Here is a 26,508-nt window from a genome sequence, read left to right on the forward strand (position 1 = left end):
TGTCCAGGGCATTCGTGGAAATACAATGTCCCATCCCAGAGGGTCCCGGAGTACCAAACCTTCTTAGCATGGTGCTCCCAACGAATACAATCAAATCTCGGAGCGTATGGTGGTGTGTCCCACGCTTCTTCCTCCTGTCGATTCAGAATTGTGTTGTTGTTCGAACACTCAGTGCTCAAACTCAACCCAATTACGAGTCATCTCTGCGATACGGCTTTACGCAGTAGGCCTGGCCGCTTTAACGCTTGTGATGTTTCAATGCATTTCGATGCAATGGCGCACTGCAAATGTTAATAAATGACAAGAAGAGTGCTAGGCGTCATCTAACCTAAGGCACTCTCCAGGATCCCTTCGAAAGATTGGCTGCGCTAGGGTCTGATTAGATTAGATTAGATTAGAAAATATCTGAGATCCGGCCTCAAAACTGTGTATAAATAACACTCAAATGCTAATAACTTTTGATAGGGTTGTCAGATTTTCAATGTTTTGAACTCGTTTGAAAGGTCTTCCAAATACGTTTCTAAAAATATATAAGATGCCTTCTTACAAAAATCATCCTTTTTAACAATCTTGCAAACTTTACCCAAATTTGTTTTTTTAGCATAACTTTTTAATTACTTAACTAAACATCATGATTTATAGATAGAGACTTACGGGACCACAAGACGGATCGAATGAGACAAAAATGGTCAAAATCCATCCAGCCAGTCAGTAGATAATCGAGTGACAATTTTTCGATCAACATGAGTTATTGAGAATGGTTGTAATATTTAATGGATATAAAATGTTTATATAAATAATTTATGAGTAAACCGTAAATTTAAGAAGCATAGTTTAAAAAACCCGATTTAATCCCACCAGGGGTGAGATAGAGCCTTTCTTACTAAAGAATATAACTTCTCTCAATTCACAACATCGACTTGATACAAAAAATCTTATGATGAAAGCAAGGTATTATTAATGATGGGTTTTCTAAAAGAAATTGAAAACGCAATTTTCACCTATCGAATATTTTTAATCGTACAAATTTTTAGCTTCCAATGCGCAAGTGACGACACACACCGCGGTTTTGGTTTTCTAGTTTTGGTACGAGCCCAAAAACCGAACAAAGCAGGCGCAAAGCAAAACCGAGTTAACCGCACAGTGGGAAGCTTGCCATTCAGCGTCTACGAAAGTGAGAGAGTCAGAGATAGATATTTTTACAACCGCACCACTACACACTCAATCGCAATACCTTAGGTAGATAGCCATTGGCGTCGCGAGCATTGAAAACTTTGAAAACGATATAAAGCTTAGAAGCTTCGAAAGCTCCTATTGGAATCCAATGAACTCTGTTAAATAAAACGACACGACAAATGAAGCCTACTTAAAGGCGATTTTAGGAGCACACGGAAACAAATTGATTGTACCCGGATGAATGTCCTATGTCAAAAAGTTTTTGCATTAACATTGGACAGTTATGCAAAAACGGACAGAGCAAAAGAAACCGAAAAGCTACGATATCTTACATGTTGAAGGAAACATCGGTAGACAAGCTACTACGAACGAGTATAAGTCGAGCCGAAACATATGCGCCAGCATTCTCGCGCTAGTATTCGAAGCTCAACTTGACAACTTGGCGACGAAGCGTCGAAAATCGATGCAGTGTGATTTTTTAGCGATTTTTCGGTTTAAAATTCATGCTGAATCGACATATTTACGAAGCTGGAAATGACGTCCTGGCTTTAAAACCTATACCTTTCTTTAGTAAGAAAGGCAAAAAGTAAATCGTTCTAAAAATTGATCTGAATTGCCGATCGATGTCGAATTTGTTTCAGATGCTCACTCATGGTCTGTACTATGAATGTAGCAAGAAATTTCGAATAAAATCAGAAATGAAAAATGTTGGCGAAGGTCACCAGGTGGGCTTTTACCTTTTTTTAGGGATTTTGTTTCTTATGGTAGGTCAATCAAACGGCTCTAACTCCAGAACCATATTATGAATCTGGATGAAAATTTGGGAGGTTGTAGAGCTCGAAAATGCAATTTTGAGATAAATAAAAGATATGAAAATGAAAAAATTGGACCATATTTTCATTTGAAAACTGTGTATTTTCTGGAAAAGTCTGGCCGCATCCGAAAACAGATAGATATTTCGAAATTTGCGCGGCAACTCGCCCAGGTTCAGCACACTAGCTTTCATCTGCATTTAGGAGAATCGAAATCGGATTTATGGGAGCTGAGAACGGCGCGACACAAAATTTTGCAAAATTTTACCACATACGAACATCACTCGACCTCCACGGAATTTATTTTCTCAAAATTCGAGGGTTCGAGATAGACGAGTTCTATCAAGGTGAATCGATAAAGCGTCGAAAATCGATGCAGTGTGATTTTTTAGCGATTTTTCGGTTTAAAATTCATGCTGAATCGACATATTTACGAAGCTGGAAATGACGTCCTGGCTTAAAGTAAAACCTATACCTTTCTTTAGTAAGAAAGGCAAAAAGCTTCAAACTAAATAAATTGATATAAATTGAATTGATGCATTTAATAATGATTGAATGTTCAAACAATTGACATGAAATTTTACAAAATTAAATTGTTGCTCAACTCTGAACAAACTATAAATAAGCAAACAACATTCCGTAACATAGTGTCCCATCAATTTATCGCCCGCTCACAATGGCCCCATAATCCTCGTGTGCAATTTAGCTTGACATATGGTCAATTTGCCAGAATAGATTATTACACCACCTACAAAGACGAAGACAACGACGATTGTCTTCATCAACCAACTCTGGGAGATAAACTTGGGAAGCAATTTACTCCAGCAGCCACCATTACACACCACAAGCTACAGAAACAGACAGGAAGTTGCGTTTGCGAAAAGCCGTCCTAATTACAAGGATAAGCTCGGTTCTGGTCGAGTGCCCTCGGACGTTTGTCCTGCGAATCTTAAACACAATCCCGGGGAGGACATTCCGGGGCATTCAGAGGAAATGAAGACGCGTGAATGAGCGTGTTGTGTGCTCGTGAAACTTCACGCAACCAACGAGGTAGAAGAAAAGCTGGTGAAAAGCTCGTCAACAAACAACATCAAAACCGGAACGTGACAAAAGCTCTTACAAGCTCTTTCGCTCACAGAGGGGATACAATGCCGTAAAGTTAAGCTGCGATGCAATCAGTGACAAAGTTCCCCCCACCCTCTGGTGGAATTCAAGTGGTTGCGACTCATTAGGGGCTCGTCGTCGTCGTCGTCGTCGTGATTTTAACGTTTGTTGTCTTTCCCCTCCGCCAGTTGTAGTGGTGGCCACTGTCACGAACTGCATTACGTGACACGGTGAGCGCACGCTGGTGGTGTGGGGCGATCTGATTGCTGTCAGGGGCTGGGTCAGACAATGTAACACCAGCAGCAATTGTGATGGTGTTGTAAAGGGGCACAATAAAACATGCGAAACGTGAAGTCACACAATTGAGGTTGTTGAATATGAGGACTGAAGATAGGGTGGTGCCGAGAGGTGAAAACAATTGCAATTAACGAAGCACATCATTTGTTGTATAAAAATTATGTGGGATAGGAAAAAATATCGAAACGATTTAGTTATAAATATATACAGTGTTGCGATTTTGAGCGCTCATTCGCTTATGAGCGAGCATTTTTCGCTAATTCGTGAAAAGGAGCAATACATGAGCTAGCTCACGTTTGCTGCTGCTCATGTTTGCTCATAAATTTTATGAGCGAAAATGCTTATCGCTCGCGTTCGCGCTCATTTTTGCTCATTGAGCAAAATGTGCTTTCTTTTTTATCTGTAACGGGTATACAATATTAACACTATTTTTAAGCACAGCTTTGCTGTTGTTGTTTTTTATGGAAGCTGGAAAATAGGCTAATCTCAATAATATTGGACGAAGATTTTTTATAAATTTTGTTTTGAAGCTTGTTTAGGATTCAGAGTTGAGATGACAAATGAGAATTATCATTGTTATCTGAAGAAATAGTCCAATTTTTAAAAACAATGTTGATAAAGAAGTAACACTTGAAGGTCAACTATTTAATTAAATTGAAAAGTATCTTTAAGGAACACAAAAATGTTTTCTTGGTAATGCATTACGTCATTTTTTGCAAATCGGGAACGTTTTGAAGCCTGTTTAATCCAAAATTTGTAAATAATGTAGATAATAAATATCAAATCTGTGTCTTAGATTAATTTAAATAAACTATCTTACTTATAGTACTCAGAAAAAATCAATTCTCGTAATCGTGAATTAAGTTCACGAATGTGAGAACCACGAAGGAATTTATTCATGAGAATGGTGCATTTGCACCATAAACGTGAATATATTCCTTCGTGGTTCTCGCATTCATGAATTTAATTCACGATTTCGAGAATTGGTTTTTTTTTCAGTGTAGTCTATTCCAAAATACATAAATAATATAATAAAGAATAATGGATTGTCTTCCTGTTAACAGCCTATTTAAGACCTTAAAATGCCGTTCCTTGCATGTTTAGTCTAAATATGAAAGTTAAAATAACAAGCTTAAAAGGGTGTCGGTCTTATAAAGCATGTTTCTGATCGCTTTAAAATATTTAGATTTTTTTATGAAATTTCGAAGTACATCGCAGTAATTTATAGGTATTTAAAAACGTAGGTTTTAAAGAAAACCTAGATGTATGGGTATCAAAAGATCGGAAATTTTAAGCCTCTTCCGATTCCACATAGGTTGACTTGTGAATCGTGGAATGGTTCGGATGCCGGCGGATTTTCCGACGACGTAATTCCGGGTTGGTACGAAATTCCAACGAAAAATCTATTCTATCGATACAAATACCCCCAAAATGGTGTTATTTCTACTCCAAAATGTTTATTTAGCAATTGTATGGTAATATATTGACATTTAGTTGAATTAAAAGTTTGCAAAATTAAGTTTAGATAAGTTTTATATAGAATTTCCAGAGTAAAATAAACTTTTATACTAAGTAGTTAGAAAACTTTATATTCAATCCAAATTGTTTTTTTAGTCAGTCAAGGATGCCTATTTGGAGACTGGATTTATGGTGATTTGTCAACAAATAACATTATTTATGTTAATTTTTCGAAAGGTGTACAAACTTTTTTTGCACCTTTTTTATTTTCGTAATAGTATTTGTTATATGACTTTTTATAGAAATCATCTTTTCATGAGCTTTTTGTAGCAAAATGTTTGGCATGAGTTTCTGAAAAAAACGTAGTACTTGGTTTCTGTCAAGCTTAAAATTGTTTACATGTTTCATCACAAAATGTGCATAGTGCCCAAGGGGTGTAAATACTTTTTTTACATACTGTATACTGAGAGCAGTTCTCTGAGATTTCGGTCATTTGATTTTTTTTTGTATTTTTTTATCCGACTGAAACTTGTTTGGTGCCTTCGGTATGCCCAAATAAGCCATTTTGCATCATTAGTTTGTCCATATAATTTTCCATACAAATTTGGCAGTTGGCCATACAAAAATGATGTATGAAAATTGAAAAATCTGTATCGTTTGAAGGAATTTTTTGACCGATTTGAAGTCTTCGGCAATGTTGTAGGTATGGATATGGACTACACTGAAAATTTTTTTTGGTGATTTTTAATTTAACTTTTTGTCACTAAAACTTGATTTGCAAAAAAAACACTATTTTTATTTTTTTATTTTCTGATATGTTTTAGGAGACATCAAATGCCAACTTTTCAAAAAATTCCAGGTTGTGCAAAAAAACATTGAATTTTTGAATCAATACTGATTTTTTTCAAAAAAAAATCGAAATATTGGTCGCAAACATTTTTCAACTTCATTCAGATCGGAAAATTTCACGAATGTTTCTTATTTTAACATTGTAGATCGGTGGGTTGTTTGGGTGAGACTTGGAAAACATCAATTTTCCTGTTTTTAAACCTTTGCATTGCAATATCTCAGCAACTAAGATCGTATCACCAAGTTCAAAAAAGAAAAATAAATAGAATTTTCTCAGCACTTCAAAAAAAAAAATTTAAGGTGGGCAAACATTTGCACTAATTTAAAAAAATTAAAAACTGCGACAATTTTCAGAAAAGTCACCTGAAAATGGATTTAACTTGAAAACGGTGCACTTTATCAAAATTTCACTAAAGTACTTTTAAGAATTTAAAAATGAACTTTAAAAAAAAATAGCTCTGATACCATTCTAAACCTAAACGCAAAAGTGCCTTTTTGTCTTGCTTTGAAACATAAAAAAATGAAAACTTAACTTTTTATAGAAGAAGTTCAAATGAAAACGGTTTTTTTCGTGGATATCTTTCTTGAACATTCCATCTTGAGTTTACAGATTTTCTGAAGACACCAAATCGATAAGAAAATTCCTTTTCAAAATTCATGGACAAAATTTCATTCTAAAAAAAATTATCAAAATAAATATAAAATTCTGAAAAATGGCAGAAGCAAAGTGTGAGTTACGGTTAAAAAAAGAAATATTATCAGGTTTTAAAAAATAGTGGCAAAAACTAACATTGACTTAAACGAGCAATTTTGGCGATATTTTTGAATAAATTAAAATTTGAAAAGTTTATGACGCAGCCGCGTATTTTCCCACCCTGAGCCAATTCACACCCTTGGGACCAAACTCCTTTTTCTCCTTCTCCCATCCACCCCTTCAACCCCGTCACGCTGAACAGCTACCCGTCACTCACTCCCCCCTTTCCCAGCAAGTCTCTCGATCCAGTACTAAATGTGAAACATAAAAATTAATTGCCACTCTACACACATACGAAATTAACACTTTTGTCTGAGGCCCCTCCCCGCAACCCATGCTGCCACCACACCCCCCAAGTAGGTCCTTATTTTATTCCCCAAACGAGTTTGAACTGCACACACACGTGTAATTTGTACTCCTTGTTCCCAGACGTTTCCGGATATCCGCCCCCCATCATTTTCCTTGGAAGCCTGGATATTCCGACACCGCGCCAAATGGTCAAATAAAAAGCTAATTAAATTTTATGGCTTTATTTCTATATGACGGCGTAGAAAATTAATACGTTACAAGTTCTGGCGCTTCGCCAGACAGTGATGAAGGTGTCGCTAACCTCCCGGGAACGGGATTTATTTTGAAGAGCTTCGATAATGTCCTCTGCGCCAGACGGCAATTTGTTTGCTCTAAGGTTGGAGCAGGGTTTCAATTTCGTTTTAAGTGACGGCGATTAAACTTTGGTGGGACACGTTTTCACCTTTTTGGGTGATGGAATTTAGGTGGAAATTTGACATTTCAGTGCTTTCGAGGTGAAAGAATTTTGGAAGCTTAAACGAATTCCATACCAGCTCATTAAATTTGAAATAACAACTGTAAAATCATTAGGCAAACCAGCTTTTAAGTAGGTTACTGGAAACCACATATAGTTAGCAAAAGTTTCTCTTGTGGTGTGATAGAATAATGGAATTTCAGAAAATTTCTAGTGGTCTACTTTGGCAAACACAAATTGAAACTTTCTCCATCGCTCGAGGACCATGGTTTTGAACAGACAATTTTTGTTTGTTGAAATGGTAAGGAATTTCAAAAGCCTCTTTAAAAATGTTTCAGGTTCCAGAACAACAAAACAACAGAACAACAGAACAACAGAACAACAGAACAGCAGAAAAAAAAACAAGTAGATAATAATGACTTGCCCTGATCCCCCAAAAGCACACAATAACAATAACGAAACAAATTCAAACACAGTTCCGCATTGGTTCCGCTGCCTCGGCAAGCCCTCCGCCCTGATGATGGCGAAAATTGTGCAGCTGAACTTTCCCAACCATTATGGGGTGGTTGTTTGAGGTCGCGGGAAATGGAGCAGCAGCAGCGGAATTGTGGCGAAAAGCTTCCCTTCTAATGCTTGCTAATGATGTTTTGCTCTCCCCGTTTCTGCTGGGTTGGAAAATTTCCGTGTGGGAAAACTTTTATCGGCGACAATACCGTTTGTGCTCCGCACTATGATATCTACCCGGTGGTGAAGGCTCAGCGAAGCAAAGAGGTTTTCGCAATGGAATTGTGGTTTTTCGGAGGGCGGGGTGAAGGTGCGAGAGTTGAGCTTTCATTAAATGTAAAATGACAAACAATGAGCTTAGAAATGTTGAGGTTTGACCCAGTTCGGGAGTTTTGTGTGTTTTTTCAACCCAGAATCAGCAGTTGGCTGCATTAGTTTGATTTGAGTGTTGTTAAGGCCATGTGCATGGTCTCAATTGCTATGTTGTAACATATTTATTACATTTTTTTCTCCCAATTGATGAACAACTACAATGTCATAAAGAAGCCCTTTCCCCACTCATAAACCATTCAAAACTAAATATTGATTGAGCACTCCAATACTTTGATGGGTGACGACCCCCTTCTCACACCGTGATCCACTGTAAGCAGATTACCAGTCCATAAATTTGACACTCTCCGGTCCGGATTACGCGATGCACCTCGCTCCCATGGTGAGGTTTTGATGTCCTCATTTTACTATGTAGTCCCAGCAGAAACAGCAGCTGCAAAAGTCCATCAAAAAAGTGACCAACCAGGCGGACGATGGCCACGTCAAGCGAACATGCCACATTTGTCCGATTTTATGTTGATGTTGGCTTTGCGAGCTACACATCCTCCTCCGGATCCGGTTCTTCGACGGACCATCAGCGTGGGGAAGAAGGGAGCAGAGAGCATAATTTATGTTCATCCCCTTCGAATGGCGGAGGTCCGCCAGCAAAACTGGACGTGGCTCAGCTCGGCGGTGTTGTAATGTTTTTATCGTCCACGAGTCATTTGTAGTTTTGTGCCCCGGATCGATCCGGATGAGCGTTTTTGAGGCGATTCCAGCGGGGTTGTGTGTGTGTGCTCCGCTCACACCATAAATCTTTAACGACGTTGAAACTGTGTTGTTGCCGATTATACCGGAGGTTTGCTGCCGGTGTGGGACGCTTGGGTTGGGAAATGCCCGAACAGGACCGGGGACAAGTGACGAGTAAATGATCGCAATCGAGAGCGGGTTTTCCGGGAAGTGTTTTTTACGAGGATCGTTGTGGATTTATGGCAATCATTTCATGTTATGATGGCAAAATTGAACATTTCAGAGACTACAACAATTTTTTACAGTTTTGTCAGTAATTTTAGAGAGAGAAAAAAGGACATTGCAAATGTTTTTCAAGGAATCCAAAAATCGAGATGAATAATGGAAAAAAAACACATATTTCAATGCAAATAAAAGTATAAAGCAATTCCCAACGAAAACAGCACGATTCGAAAAAACAACTTCTCCGATTGGGCTCAATTTTTTCCTAAGCCGAAATAATTAGATCATTTTTTTGGCCATGTTAGGGTGGTCCGAAAAATTGCCATTTTCGCCAATTTTTGCAAAAATCACATTTTTCAAAAAATCATAACACCGCTCCATTTCAACCGATTTTACCTGTCTTGGGTGCAAACGAAGGGGTATTAGGTAGTCTTTTAAGGAAAAATAGTTCAAAGTTTCAAATATCTAGTCTAACATTTGAAAAGGTCAAATGAAAACTTAATATGCTTTTTGGGGGTCTCGGGACCAAAGAGCCTATGTTTGAAAATATTTTTATCGGATTCCTCGAAAAATTTTACATAACATATTGAAAAATGCTGAAGGTCTGTTTTCAATATTCCAAGATACGATTTTTTGAAAATAAAAACTGAATTTTTAGACGCGCCGCGCGCAAAAAAAGGGAGAATAACGAAATCGACTAAAAACGACCATTTTCACTAAAACTGCGATAACTTTAAAATTTCAGCGATGACCTATACATGTTTGGGTACCAAAAGTTGCATATTTCAATTACAACTACGTAGCTGATATTTATAATTAAGAAAAATACTTTAATTCTTTTCTTGCTAGTATAATCAAAAAAAATACTGGAATTTTCAAAAATTATATGAAAAAAATCGATTGAAAAATGTTTGACATAAAAAAACGATCATTTTAGTTAGAACATAGGAAAAGACTATAGAAATAAAACGTGTATTTCAATGTCGAAGAATAATGCTATCCCATTCTATGGAAATATTCTCAAAAAATTAAGCGGAAGGAAAATATTTAATATTTTCCAAAAATAGATATTTCTAAGTTATTAGCATACCTGTGATCATTTCTTTAACATTTTTGTTTCTCTTTACTTTAAAATTGTGGAAATAAAGCTTGAACTTCTTGTTTAAGGATATTATTATCATTTTTAAATTTCCTGGGATCCCGTGTATCATGTTGTACAAAAAAAGATCAAGTGCGATGAAATTTAAAAAAATTCAAGAGTAACAATTGAAAAGGGCTAAATATTCAATATAACGCTCTTTTAAAATGTTAGTCCGGATAAAAAATATGTTTTTCGAAAAGATCGGAAAATAATTCACGAATAATTCATATTTTTACATTGACCATCGGACCATTAGTTGCTGAGATATCGACATTAGAAAATGGAGGGTTGTTTGGATGAGATTTAAAAATATCAATTCTGGAGCAACATTTGAAAAGGGCACATAAGCATTTTGACAGCTGCAACTGTTTTGAAATTTCCCAAACGGAAGCTGGGAAGGCCAGCTATGTATTGCTTCAAACTCTGAATTTTGAGAAAAAGTTACCTGAAGCTTGAGAAATAGCAAAAAAGTTCAATCTGTCAAAATGCTTATCCGCCGTTTTTTCGTGTTGCTCCAGAATTTTCCTGTTTGTTTTTCTTTTAATCCGCTGTATCTCAGCAACCAGTGGTTCAATGTTCGATGTTTCTAAGACGAAACTGTAATAATTTTTTTGAACTTTTCGAAAAAAATATTTTCAAGAATCAAGGACATTATTTTAAAAATCCAAGGACCGGAATTTTTTGGACAAAATTTAACTATGAATGGCTATATTTTGAAAACGATGCACATAATCCAAAAAAAAACTAAAGTACTTTTCGATTGCAAATTCGAATTAACATTAAAAAAGTGAGGTCAAAAAATGTTAAGTACGAGATTTAATTTTTTTACCAAAATCACTATTTAAAAAAAAATATTTGCCTACTTTGCCGCAGACACCAAATAAATCAAATAAAACCTTGAAAAGTTACAGATTTTTGAAAATTAACGTACCATATTTGTATGAAAAGCTGCCAAAATTGTATGGAGATTTGTATGGGTGAACCAATGACACAAAATGGCTTCTTTGAAGATAGGGAATGCCCCCACAAAGTTTGAGTCAAATCAAAAATAAAAATGGTTGAAATCGGTCGATTTCGTATAGAATCGCTCTACACTTCTATATGAATTCAAATAAAAAAAAAATGTATTTTTTTTTTGTGCCTGTGTTTTTTTTTAAACTGAATTTTAATGGTTTTTTAGATATTTTGTGTAATGTGAATTTTTTATTAAAACTATTGAATAATAATTTTTACATAGTGATAAACAAATGTTTCTTTTCTATTTTCTTCCACAGACTCTCCCCGCTCAACATGCCCGACTACGCCGAGGTCGCCGGCTGCTCCTCGTTCAAAAACGACCACGGCCCCCACGGCTCCCCGTCGTACGACAATTACGGTGCGTACGCGTCCACCACCCTGGTCGGCCGTTCCGTCGCAAATCAGGCCTCCTCCTCCTCCTCCTCCTCGATCCCCCCACCGGGTGGCGTCCCCGTCTTTGCCCAGAACCAGTTCGACGGGAAAAACGTCTACTCTGCGCCGACGAGCTGTCATTACAATAATTTCATAAATCAACATCAGCAACGGCATCAGCAGCAGCTGCACCAGCAGCAGCAGGTTCCCGGCGAGGGTAAAAGGACCGGGTACGGCGCTGGCGGAAGCATGAAGAGTCAGAAAATGAACATCATCGAGAACCGGATGGCGGACATGATGAACAACCTCGGTCACAGCCAGGGCGGATCGAGCGTGAGCTGTAATCTGAACGGCGCAAACAGCAGCAGCAATCTGCTTCCGGCGGGAGGTTCCGGGGCCGGGACCAGTGTAAGTGTCCCCCACACGCCCCTGTTCGGCACCATCAAACGGTCCTCGGCGGCTGCGGCGGCCGCGGCTGCCAAGTACAACAAAATAGGCTACAATAAGGATAATAAACTCAATTTCGGCGATAATGGTCGTTGCACCGAGCAGCCCCTGTTCATCAAGTCCAAGTACGACGGAACGTGGTCCTCGGTGCCCAGCACGGCGGCCTCGTCCGCAAACAACATCAACATGATTAATAATTCGCCGTATCACCAGCAACACTCCCAGCATCAGCAGCACCATCCCGCGATGTTCAAGGGAGGCAGCAGTGGCAACATTTTGGACCCGCTGCCGCCGTCCCCGGTGGAAAATAATGGTGGTCGAATTCCCGGTTGTGGGGTCGTCGGAGGGCAAACAAATAATTTAGATAATCAGCAGCAGCAGCAGCTACAAATGCAAAACAGTGGCTCTGGAAGCAGCAACGATAGTGCAAGTTCGCAAAACTATTTGAGCAGCTTTGGCAAAACGGACAACGTGTAAAGTTGGACAAGTTAGTGTGTTGCAATCCCTTTGGTTTAGAGAGGGTCAGTTCTTCCGTGTAGAGTAGTTAATGACTGTGATGGTGATGGAGCCGATGGTGGGGTAAGAGTGATGTGCTTTTGACGAGGTCATGGATGTGGATGAGGTTCTTTGCTGTTTCTGGTAAACATTGAGAGATTTTTTTTGAAAACTGTGCCTACGCTAACTGTGCTTACTGTATGATGCTATTTTGATTCTGTCAAAAGATACAGCGTGTTCAAAACTGGTCGATTTGGTTTTCAAACAGAATACACGTTTTTGACCAGTTTAGAGGACGCTGTATCTTATGACAGAATCAAGATAGCCTTTCTGTGGGAAAATTATAAAGATTTTTTTTTTTATTTTGGCGCAATTGTGCTAGTTTTGAAATTTGGAAATAATGTGAAATAACTTTTTCAATCCGTTGATGACTTTTTGTGAATTTCCTTGTCAGCACCACTTAAAATTACTTAATTCTTTTTGTTTACATACATTGTCCATTCGAAAAAAAGTGTCATTTTTCGACGTGTGACGTTACACTTGCAAGTGTAGTACACAGAAAAAAAAATGATGGTAATATTCATCAGGAAATGGTGACAGATAAATGTGTCGAAAAAAATGTTTAACATTACATCAGGAATTGATGAATATTCATCATTGTTTGATGAATATTCGTAAGGTTCACATTTTTACACCTTTTTTATGTAATATTACTCAAAAAAGACAAAAAAAAATGGGAACATTCAACCTACATAATTTTCGACCTTCCAAAATTCAACTTTTTTTTGCTGTGCAGTTAAAAAGAATTTCTGCTGGATAATCATGATGATGATTTTTTAAGCTTCTTTTTACCGATCTTTCGTGTGCGAGAGAGGAGATCCAACAGAGGAACATCCCTTCGGATTTTTCTCTTGATGAACGTTCAAAGATTTTCTTTTGATGATGATTCTTGCATCGTTGAACACTAGTATCGAAAAGTAAAAAAAATCAGTGTTTTTTTTGTTTTGAACGGTGAATTTACTCAACACAAGGATGTTTGACTAAAAATTAAATTTGGAATTGCACAAAATGTTGTCAAGCTATTTACTCGTTGCAATTTTTTTTAGCACTCGTCGTATTTTTCCAACTCAGTAAACCTCGTTGGATAAGTGTACGACTCGTGCTGATAAAACTTCTTTTTTGCAATTTGTTGCTTGAACTACTATTATCCCATTAAAAAGATTTCAAAAAAATGAAATATTAATTTTTGCAGCTGTCATCGGATATTAATAACAAAAGTTTTATATTTGAGGAAAAATTTTATTTACATTTTAAGCAATTTTGTCAAAAATGAGAAAATTTAATCAAAATTTACATCCAAATATTTGTAAAGTTTATTTCGATTGCAAACTTGAATTTACATCATAATTTTAATAAAAAAATTGCAACCCTGCACAATTAATTTAAACCAACTAGTACCATAGCTCAAAATATGGCATTTTTTGTTATTTTGAAAATATCCAGAAATGAGGCTTTTCAATAAAGCTTACTTTTTGCACTCCATTTTTTTTTTTGTTGGAGAAGTCGGGGGTAATTTTTTATGTAACTGTTTATTTTAACACTTACAACCAAATCAATCAGAAAATCTGGTTTCAAGACACATATTTTATTTTTAATTTCAACAGACTTTTTGGATTGACAGCTGTCCAAATTGTAAAAAAGAACTTATGTAGACGAAATAATAAAGCGAATGACTCCTTTGGTCTTAGAAAAAGTATACACAAAGTTTCATCCAATTAAAAATTATAGCAATAAATATTGTTTGAAGTCTCAGCTATTTATTTAATGGATTGATAAAAAAATACCTGTGACATGCATTTTGTAAATTAACGGTTTAAATTGTGTTTTTTTGCGTTTAAATTAAAACGCTTTTTAATCTTTTTTTTAAATGAATTTTAGAATAACAGATCGGTAAAAAAATCAACGTATTTTTCAGAAATTCTTTAAATTTTGCAAAAGAGAAAAAATGGCAGCATAAATGTAACAATGATCAAAATATTTTGTGATACACCCTGTTTTGTAAAATCAGATACGAAATTGAAAATTAAGTTTTTTTTGCCGACTCTTTGACCATGAACAGAGCCAAAGGACTAAGACTTTAATAAAAAGTTTTACAAGTCTAAAATGTATAAGTACCCTTTTTAATATTGTCAAATAAATGATCACAATAGTAGTTTATGCAACAAGTTGCAAAAAGAGGATTTTTTCAGCACGAGTCGTACATTTATCCGACGAGGTTCACCAAGTTGGTTAAATACGAAGAGTGCTGAAAAAATCAAGTTTTGCAACGAGTTCCATACAACATTTTTTGCAATTCCACAAAACACACACTGAGTGAAATTTTATGTCAAATTTTCATTTATTTCGTCAGAAATCTTTCAAATCAATTTTTTTTGAAAAGTGTTACTTTTCGAAACAAGTGCTGAAAAGTAGAACCTTTCAGCATTTATTTTGAAAATTCGATTCTGTTCGATTCTGTTATTTTTGGTACAGAATAGAAGGCCATTTCGTCGTTCAAGAATAACAGGAAAAGTAAGTAGTTTCACGACGGAATTGCAAAAAATAATTTATTCAGTGTTACAGATATGCTGCTATTGATAATTTTTTGCAAAATATCATGAAGTTATGAAAATCCTAAAATGTTTTGTACCGATCTGTTGTTCTTGATTTTTTTTAAGATTTACATTTTTTTTGAATAAAAATTGCAAATAAAAAATTCAGCAGACAAAATTACAATTAATTTTACAAGCATTTCAAAAGAAAACTAAAATTTTAGTCACTTAAGTTTTTTGCCTCCTGTATTTTTAAGATTGAAAATTTGAAGGATTTTTTGAAAAGGTCCTATAATTATATGAAACAAAATTTCTTCCAGGACCTTTTCAGAAAGACTGGAAATAAAATTTGGAATGGCCCTTATTTTTTTATTTTTTTATTTATAACTTGTTTTTAGCATGCACATGGTATAAATTTGGAAAGTTTTAACCCAAATCCGGAGATTGTTCAAATGTTACGTCCAGAGATTTCCGGGATTTCAGACCCTCCCCCCTCCCCCTTGTCACGCACCCCCCCCCCTCCCAATGGAATTTGATAACAGTAGCATACTTAAATCATGAAATATCTTGTTCATACTTTCAGAAGTGACAGAAAGGCCAATTTACTGTCGATGGAATTAAAAGGTCGATTTTTTGTTTAGAAATTTTACTTAAATTCAAGTCAAATTATAAATACCAAAATGTCTTATCAAAAACATTTTGACAAGATTTATTTTTCACAATTACTCAAAAAGTCAGAGAATTTAAACTAAGGCCAACCTTTGATATTTTTTAAAATTCAAATAAGCGATCATTGCTCTACTGTGCAATAACATTGCCGCCAAGGCGCTCCATTTATCACAACCAACCAAACATAAACCAATCCAATGAAACCTGTTCATCAATTCACCAGGACCACTATTCAGAATCAGCCCAAAAACTACATACTCTGAACCCACGCCATTTGGCCGTCCCTTCGCATCATTCACTAACTTTTAGGTGCTTAGAGTTGGATTTACCATGTAGAGAAACGGAAGCCAAGTGCATCCACAGCTAGAACGAGCGCGTATCGCATTAAAAACATCCCCCAAAGCCCAGTACCCGTGAGCATTTGGCGCTCTGATGAACTGTTGCCTCATGTTGACGACGATGGTTGATGATGATGACGGATAATGATCTGTGCGCGAGTACGCGAGGTGCGGAGAGCTGATGAAGTCGTCCTTTTGCATCCATCCTCTGACCTGGTTATTTAGTGTTTGAGTTTTGAGCTGCTGCTGTGAATTTTCCATCGACTTGGGGTGGGAACACACCCCATTTGAGACGATTAGTCGTAAGTGATGGTACGCGTCAGTTGGTCCGGAGGTTTGATTTGGCGAGGTTCAAATTGAGACTATCAGAAGAATTGGATCAATTTCATGAACTATTTGGGATGCTGTCATTATTTCGGTTCAAGAAATCTTTTCATTTAACGTGTTGCATTTTGCCAGAAGTTACCAACTGAAATCACCTGTAATTATCACACGTTTCCCTTCTATTTCGCAAGTTTTCCTTCCAATTGTTCCCACACGTCGCCCTGGTTGGCAATTAGCGTCAGGATGCTGCTATTGCTACTATACACCCGATAATGACTCGACACACACACACACTGCTGGCTGCACAAAAGTCACGACTTTTCCTCTGTGTGCTCGCACGTACGACTCATTTTCCGGCTTCTGGGAAAAGCTCACGTTCACGTCTGCTGGCTGCTCACAGAACAGGTTGGGATTTATGAAGAGGTTGACTTCGGGAGTTGCACCTTGCTGTTGAACAACTCGGCCGGGTGCACAAACTACCACCAAGAGTGGCAATTTTCCGCAAGTTTTTTTTCTCCCCACTTCTAGAGGCTCATTTTCTTTCGAGTTTCTTTTTTTCGCTCTTAGTTTTGTGTAACTTGAGTTGAGATTTCTTTTCTCTACTGCAACTACTCATTCTTGCTCGACTCTCCTGTTGCAGAGCTAGTTTGAGAGTCATTAGTGTAATGAACGAAACAGGGCCAAGTAAGTCATCATCTCGGAGGTAGTTCAGAGTTCAACGAGGTGCAGGCCAGAGCAGCGATACAATGCCCGGGTAATAGAGTTGTAAATAGCTTATCCAATTACAGTGCAAGTGCGGCCCCTCGGAGTGTACATAAAGTTTGTGAAGGGGGTGCAGCAAATGAGAGATGGAAATATCTAGGTTAGATGGTAATTTGTTTTTAATTTCCCTAGGATGAAAATTGTACAGGCACTAAAGTTTCTTGAAATTGTATATAAAAAAACTTCTTTCCACAAAGCGTAGAAAATAGTCACATCGAAAGCAACTGTAAATAACAATCACAAAATATACTAGGCAAACCTATTTAATAATCTCTAGCAAGTGCGAAAACCAAAACGAGCATATGAACGAACATATCTATAATCAAAAATTGAACAAAAAATAGTTTTCCCTTGTTTGAGTTGGAAAGTGCATTGCTAGTTCTAGACAGCTATCAGCTAAACAATCAATCAAACAGTGAATTTGTGCTTGTAAGATAATTCTAACTGCTGACAAACGTGAGCGAAAAAAAAGTATTCACAAACAGCTTTGTACAAAACTATGCAATTACGTATCGAAAACAGTGACAAAAATGCGATTGAAAAAAAGAAAAAAAAAACATGAATAAAAGCATATCTGATTTTCCCGCAAACAATAAACAAAAACAAAAGTAAACTTTTCATACCGAACGCTTTTTGTAGATAACAAAAAAAGTAACCTAAAAAACAAACAAGCTAACACTCACTCACACAAAAACAACCTATCACTCTATTGACTGTGCTTGTTTTTCTCTAAACTGAAGCAAAACAGAAAATAAAAAAAAAGCTGTTACCAGCTGCAATTGCAACAACTTTCACCCCTTCTCAAACACACACGTTGGTATAGTTTAGAAAAGGAAAACGCAAAAAAAAACAAGCAAGCAAAAACAGGAAAATTGTTGGTAGATTAGCCCAAACTGGTTGGGGAAAACGGACTGCACGGAAACACATGAAAAAACAACACAAAAAACAGGAAACACAAACGTCACACACTCATTGCTCATGCAAAATAAATAGAGTTAGAAAAAATAATCAATGATGCGCAAAACTTCCATGCAAGCTGATTGAAAAGTTATTGGGGTAGATAAGAAAAGAGAAGAGAAAAAAACAGAAAAAGGATAAACAATTTATTACCTAGAATTCCGTGAATATAGTGAAAAGGGTGCAACAGTCGGGAAATGGAAACGGAAAACTAGGAATGCGTCTGAAGAAAAAAAAGAAGTGAGAATGGTTTGGAAATTTGTGATTGCCAGCAGTGTCCAAAAGGGGGCACTGCGAAGGAGGACAGCGTCTGGTGAGAATTATTGAGAGATACAATAAAGAAACAGTATTTTAAATAACAATTTAAATTGTGATGAGTTTTCATTCATGCATCCGAAAGTGTTCGCAAAAATAATTTTCTTTTGAAATCCATAAAATTAAAAAAAAAATGGTTGAAACTAAAACTAAAAACTTATCTACTAAAACATTAAACATTAAACATTAAACATTAAACATTAAACATTAAACATTAAACATTAAACATTAAACATTAAACATTAAACATTAAACATTAAACATTAAACATTAAACATTAAACATTAAACATTAAACATTAAACATTAAACATTAAACATTAAACATTAAACATTAAACATTAAACATTAAACATTAAACATTAAACATTAAACATTAAACATTAAACATTAAACATTAAACATTAAACATTAAACATTAAACATTAAACATTAAACATTAAACATTAAACATTAAACATTAAACATTAAACATTAAACATTAAACATTAAACATTAAACATTAAACATTAAACATTAAACATTAAACATTAAACATTAAACATTAAACATTAAACATTAAACATTAAACATTAAACATTAAACATTAAACATTAAACATTAAACATTAAACATTAAACATTAAACATTAAACATTAAACATTAAACATTAAACATTAAACATTAAACATTAAACATTAAACATTAAACATTAAACATTAAACATTAAACATTAAACATTAAACATTAAACATTAAACATTAAACATTAAACATTAAACATTAAACATTAAACATTAAACATTAAACATTAAACATTAAACATTAAACATTAAACATTAAACATTAAACATTAAACATTAAACATTAAACATTAAACATTAAACATTAAACATTAAACATTAAACATTAAACATTAAACATTAAACATTAAACATTAAACATTAAACATTAAACATTAAACATTAAACATTAAACATTAAACATTAAACATTAAACATTAAACATTAAACATTAAAGATTAAACATTAAACATTAAACATTAAACATTAAACATTAAACATTAAACATTAAACATTAAACATTAAACATTAAACATTAAACATTAAACATTAAACATTAAACATTAAACATTAAACATTAAACATTAAACATTAAACATTAAACATTAAACATTAAACATTAAACATTAAACATTAAACATTAAACATTAAACATTAAACATTAAACATTAAACATTAAACATTAAACATTAAACATTAAACATTAAACATTAAACATTAAACATTAAACATTAAACATTAAACATTAAACATTAAACATTAAACATTAAACATTAAACATTAAACATTAAACATTAAACATTAAACATTAAACATTAAACATTAAACATTAAACATTAAACATTAAACATTAAACATTAAACATTAAACATTAAACATTAAACATGAAAAATCTAATAATTCAAGAAAAGGCCCTCGATGATTCAGAATAGAACGAAGAAAATATGTTTGGTGATGAAAGAATAATGTTAAATTGTTTGAATTCTTGGACTTTAATTCCATAATCTCTAATCTAATCGTTGCCTAATTATTCATGGATCAGCTTGAGTATGACCCATGTACTACTCTAAAACGATTTAAAAATTTTAAATCCAAGATGGCGGCCAAAATGGCGGTGATAAAGTATTGAAAATTGTTTTTTTTTTTTAATTTAAAATCCATCAAATATTCAAATTTGACTAAAATGGGGCTACAGAACTCAAATTTGAGTTTAAAAGCAATAAAATAAAAAAATAAGAAAAAAAAAATACAAATCTTCGGATAATCGAGGCTTAGGAAAATCAAGTCTGCACTGTTTACATTACATGTAATTGTATTCATTGCATTTTTTCAATGTTTTTAAAGCTCCTGTAACAGTTAGATTTCTAAAATAACGATGACAGGCATAAAGTATGATCCCCATCAATATTCGACCTCTCGCCATCATTGTCTCAAATAATTCCGAAATCCTCCTTCCAAAACCTATTGTCATCATCGTCCCAAATCCACAATAAACGGGCTAAAATATCGGCAAAGTTCGAGCCGGTCGTTGAATACCCATCAAACCCGAATCCCATTCACTGCCGCGTTGATCCTCCCGTATTGCCTCGTCGACTTGGCTAAGTGCGATAAAATTACCCACTTTTCCACAGCAGCAGGTACTAAAACAAGGAAAAAAAATGTGCTTTTCCGTCACCACTCTAACCCTGCAGACAAAAACCCCGGCATCTCATAAAACCGTACACGAAGATTAGTTAAGATGAGAGTATTGCCCCAAACACCTGATCCCAGCCTGCGCCGCACACACAGCGCGGTTCAAGTATCTCCTGGCCTTCCCGGACACCTTTCCGGAACACCACGTGGTTTGTGCAGCACGGCACGGATCAGTTGGGGGAGAGAAAAAAGTGCGTCTGGTAATCTAATATTAAACATCATTAAGTTTGATTGCACAAAGGATAAAGTGGATTTACAGGACGAGCGCCACAGCGATGCCGACGATGCTGGCCAACAAGGGCGCGAGCCACACTGGAAAAACCACACCAGCCCAGTCGGGGGTCTCGGGAAAACCCGTCGAGTAAAAATAAGCATGGTGGAAGCTCACCGCACCGCGTTAAGCAGTTGAGGATAATCGCATTTTGCCGTCATCGTTTACCACTTGGAGGTTGAGGCATGAGTTGTGTGCGAGGTGTTGTTGTCTTGTTGGTATCTGTTATTTTTAATAAAAAAGGTTGTTGTGCAATTCCTGCCCAACTACATTTGTATTTTTTAAACCTCTGTATCTTTAAACTGGTATGGTGATATTTATGTAAAATTGTTTGAAGAATGGATTCCTGCTATCGGTTTGGAAAAAATGATATTTGAACCTCTTTTGAAAAAACAGTTTTAATAATTGATTTTTAAATTTTTGGGAGAGAAATTCTATCCTGCATTTTTCCTGAGGCTTTTTGCAACATCTAAGGCTATTTCCACAAACAAGAGCGTTCAAAATCCTAGCATCACCCATAAATTTGAATAAAATGCAACTGTCTCCATATACACTAGGCACTAGGCTTATACAAACCTATGATGGAACTGTTCAAACAAAGTTTAACCAATTTAGTTTTTTTCTTGAAAACATTAGTTTTCTTGTTTCTTTGTTTCGTTGTAGGGGAAAGTGGGGCAAGTGTAACAAGCTAAGGAAATGCTCGTTCTAACCCATTAAAAACGTTAAAAAATCTGTCGGATTTTTTATTATCATCTTATTTCAGGTTTTGACTGAGCCTTTAATAGAACAAGTTTTAAAAAATCCTATTTTTTATGTAAAAAATTGATTTTAATTTTTTTGATTTTCCGTACGTTCTACTCAACTAGTGGGTCAAGACGAACAACTCGGTGGGGCAAGAGGAACAATGCATGAAACAACATGTTAATTTGCTAACAATTGAACTGTTATCACTTAGATACATCAGATTAGAATGTATTTGAAACGTTTCTTTCATTTTTAGATTAAAAAATAATATTTTACTAAAAATTTGATCGTTTTAACGAAAAAAAAAAAATATTACTGACATTATAAATAGAAAACTTTCATGATATCACTATATTTTGTAAAGACATTTTTTTTAACAATTGTTTATCAGTTTTTAAGAACTTTTATGTATTTATTTCAAAATAAAATATGTTGTTGCAGCAATTCGATTTTTTTTCCATACTAGAAATCCATATGGTACACTTGCCCCACATGAACATGATTTTTTAAAAGCTCTCAACAAAAATAACCAAAAGTTAAATCATACTTTATAATAGGTGCATGTCATTGGTAGGGAAACTACGGATCTAGGAAAAAAAACATTTTGATTACATGGGCCTTACAACGAACCCTAAGCCTTATGTTGTACTTTCCAAATATTATAAGAAAACAAAGGTTTTGAAAAAACTTCATTCACAACTGGCGTCTACGTCGTTTTGGCGGTTATGTGGTAGTAGAATCAGCTAATTGCATTGCTAGCAACAATTCCTCATACTGGAAATAATCAAAATTGTAAAAATAACTGCCGTACGGGCGATTGTTCCTCTTGCCCCATATGGTCGTCTTGCCCCACCTTCCCCTATCCCACAACCAAAGGTAGAATCTTCAATATTTCTGAGACAAATTTATAAGAAATTTTCTGAACCTTTAACGATAAATAGAACAAAAATTGGTCACTTATAGGAATTATTTAAAAAAAAATAAAAACTACAATTTTTTTAGTTAAAATTAAACTAGAGCATCGAACAGCAACATTTTCCGAGGATTCCGTATATAACAAAATTGAGACCAAAAAAAGCCGCTATGGGAGCCTACAGGACAAAAACTAACGTTGTAAAAAGTTTGTTATAGAAAAATCAAAAAACTATGAGAAAACCTGCGATTGGCCAAAAAGCTAATTCCGTAGGCTTATTATAGTTTATGAAATTCCCCAACTTTTGACCTATGGAAGTATTGGTGATGGAGGCTGCTGCAAAAAGTTATTGAAAAAAAAAAAATCAATTTTAAGCAGTAATTTGCAAAAGACCTTTCGAATGCAACTAAGAGAGTTGGAATTGATACAGTTTTACGGAAATGCGAGCAATTTTAGGATTTTTTATGTATTTTGGACCTCAAACTTCCATAATGGTTTTACCCCACTTCCCTTTGCCGTAGAGGGCTCATATTTTGGTTCATCTCATGTATATACAAACAAACGCTGAAAGTTTCATCCAAATCTGAGCACCTCGATACGACCTCTAGAACAAACCGAGCAGAATCTACAAATACTGCCTCTTAATAAATGAAAATTGAACTTCGGAATGATTATTAATGATGATATGGTGCAATTCCAGCGCAAATCAGGAATTTTTCGGGTACTTTTGTACCCGACCCTCTCCAATTTCAATGAAACTTTGTAGACATGTTATCCTTGGCCTATATAAGCCATTTTTGTGTATATGGAGCCAATAGTACTCGAAAATAACATTTGAGAAGGGCGTAAGTTATTAAAAATATTTTTGTATTTTGTAATTTAAGAATTACTGTATCTCGAAGCCGTTGCGTCGTATCAAAAAGTGGTCAAAGACAAACTTGTAGGAAATTGGACGGGCTTTCTGGAAAAAAAATACACTGATACAAAAATACACGCCACATCTATGAGATTTTTAAGTCTAAAACTTAAATTTAAAGGTGACATCACGATTTTTTTTCGTTCAAAATTTTTGAGGAAATAGCCAAAACTGTTACCAAAATATTGACGAAAATGCAGGATGGTATGTCTCTCCTAAAAAATACAAAAATCATTTACTTAAACAGTTTTTTTTTTTTAAAGTGGTTTAAAAGTCAAAATTTTTAAAAACCAGTAGTGGCAATCGATTTTCCAGACAATTTTACATATAAGTCTCCATATTGACCATTGTCCTATGTCCAATCCCTGGGAAGATACAGTGGTTTTAAAATAAAAATGTTGAAAAAATAGGTTTTTTGGTGGTTTTTGGCAATTTCTATATGACAGACTTGGTTTTTCAGTCTCGTAAATATTTTTACCGAAAAACTCGTCCGATTTCCCATCTGTTTGCCTTTGACAACTTTTTGATTTGACTCGTTTTTTTATATTTACGTAAGCAAATTTACTATCCAGGTTTCTACCACACTGAAAAAAATATTCTATTTTCAGTTATAAGCAATGTAATTAAGCTTATATCTGTAAGCCCTAAAATACAATTGTAATACTGTCAAAGACAAACTTATGGAAAATTGGACGAGCTTTTCGGTAAAAATATTTACGAGACTGAAAACCGAAGTCTGTCATATAGAAATTGACAAAAACCACAAAAAAACCCGTTTTATCAACATTTTTAATTTCTAAAACCGCTGTATCTTGCCAAAGATTGGGCATAGGACAATAGTCAATGTGGAGACTTTTTTGTAAAATTGTCTAGAGAATCGATTGCCACTACCGGTTTTTAAAAATTTTGACGTTTAGACCACTTTTCAAAAAAACTGTTTAAGTAAATGATTTTTGTATTTTTTTAGGAGAGACATACTATCCTACATTTTTCGTCAGTCTTTTGATAACAGTTTTGGCTATTTCCTCAAAAATTTTGAACGAAAAAAAATTGTGACGTCACCTATAAATTTAAGTTTTAGACTTAAAAATCAAAAAATCTCATAGGTGAGGCGTGTATTTTTGTTTCAGTGTATTTTTTTAGAAAGCCCGTCCAATTTCCTACAAGTTTATCTTTGACCACTTTTTGATACGATGCAACGGCTTCGAGATACAGTAATTTTTAAATTACAAAACACAGAAATATTTAAAAACCTTACGCCCTTCTCAAATGTTATTTTCGAGGACTATTGGCCATATATACAAAAATGGCTTATATAGGCCTAGGATAACATGTTTACAAAGTTTCATTGAAATTGAAGCGGGTCGGGTACAAAAGTACCAGAAAAATTCCTAATTTGAACTGGATTTGCTCTATGATCTAATTCTTCTTGCTCGATCGTATTACACAGTTTCGCACTGGGTGGGAAAGGGTTTGTAGCTTTATTACATGAAACAAGACCAATTATTCTTTCAAAGTTACACAAATAGAATAGTTTAGTTTCCTTTCAAAATATGTGAGAAATTGCTTTGAATGTTTTAGGTTTAATTATTGAATTATTTAAAATAAACTTTTAAATGACATTTTCAGAAGAGCCGATTGAAATAATTGAATTAAATTCAACAAAATTTAATTCCTTCATTTTTCCTTTTTTGGAATACATATTCAAAATGTCGGTACAAAAGGAAAAAAAAATATTACGCTGTGATTTTGAGAAATTCGTAAACAGAAAATATTTTTAATGGGAAATCTAGGGATTTTATTTAACCAACACGGAAAATTTTACGCTCTTAAGCAAAAGGTACCCTGTATAAAAATTTACGTACTTTTCGATTGCAAAATTATTTTTTTCTTCAAAATTTGTAGTAAAAAAAATATTAGTAAGGCTTTTCGAAAAAAAAAATTCCGGTGCTTCTTTATGACTCAAAATCACGAAAATTTATGAATGTAATATTTGAATGCACAGATTTGTACCATCCAATCTCTCCCTTTAGAACCAACATTACCCAAGTTGACGATACTACAAGTTTTTTTTTTAAAGCTACCAAAACATGAACCGCTGGGAACCGTGGTGTAGGGGTAAGCGTGATTTCCTCTCACCCAGTCGGCCTGGGTTCGATCCCAGAAGGTTCCGGTGGCAAATTTTGAGACGAGATTTGTCTGATCACGCATTCCGTCTGACGGGAAGTAAATGTTGGCCCCGGACTTACCTGAAAAGGTTAGGTCGTTAGCTCAGTCCAGGTGTAGGAGTCGTCTCCCTGGGTTATGCCTCGTTGGAGTCGCTGGTAGACTAGTTGGACTAACAATCCACAGGTCGTCAGATCGAATCCCGGGTGGATGGAAGCTGAGTGTGTGTGTGTGTGGTCCAATCCAATACCCGCTGGCCGGCAGCGAAATTATGGGAAAGTATAATTTGTATCAGGCTTTGTTTATGCTGATACAGCTTATCTCAGTCCCGGGTATTAGGTGGTGATAGCCCTCGCGCTGCTTCCAATGACCCATTTCAGAATGACAGAGCTCCTTGCGGTCCAATTCCGAGGTCATTGGGCATTGTCTGGCCCCGCCTAAACATAGAAGCAAGAATCAGAAGGACTCTCGATCTATCTTTAAACTTCCAATCCCATAATGCAGAACAGGGATTAGCGCGTATTTAGTAATGATCAGAAAGTATGCAACAATTGAAAGATTCAGTTTGGATAGATCTCACCAATTTTCTGAAACATCCTTTAGTGTCTTCGCTTCAGTCCTTTTTGCAGCGTCGGTCTTCCAGCTGCGGGTCCTCAATCACGAGCAGTTTGAGCTTTCTCATGCTGCTTCGGAACACATCCTGTCGTCCTAGTCATCTTGTGGTAAACAAGACCACGAACATAAACTGGATCGACCACAAAACATACAATTTTCACCCTAAAACAAAATTATCGCGGCACGCGCAAACTGTTGGAAAAGTCTGTGACAAAACATAACCGA

General features: G+C 35.2%; 1 protein-coding gene across 2 annotated transcripts in view; it reads left to right on the forward strand.

Moving 5' to 3' along the window:
* LOC6054497 (protein sax-3) overlaps positions 1-12,922 on the forward strand; it is a 237,769-nt gene extending 224,847 nt beyond the window's left edge. For both annotated transcript variants that reach the window (XM_038253608.1, XM_038253609.1), the window contains one exon: positions 11,414-12,922. In XM_038253608.1, the coding sequence (XP_038109536.1) occupies positions 11,414-12,452 (1,039 nt within the window). In that variant the 3' untranslated portion in view covers positions 12,453-12,922. The remainder of the gene's footprint in view (positions 1-11,413) is intronic.
* The last annotated feature ends 13,586 nt before the right edge of the window (positions 12,923-26,508 follow it).

This window comes from Culex quinquefasciatus, chromosome 2, assembly GCF_015732765.1.
Source record: "Culex quinquefasciatus strain JHB chromosome 2, VPISU_Cqui_1.0_pri_paternal, whole genome shotgun sequence".
Taxonomy (NCBI): Eukaryota; Metazoa; Arthropoda; class Insecta; order Diptera; family Culicidae; genus Culex; species Culex quinquefasciatus.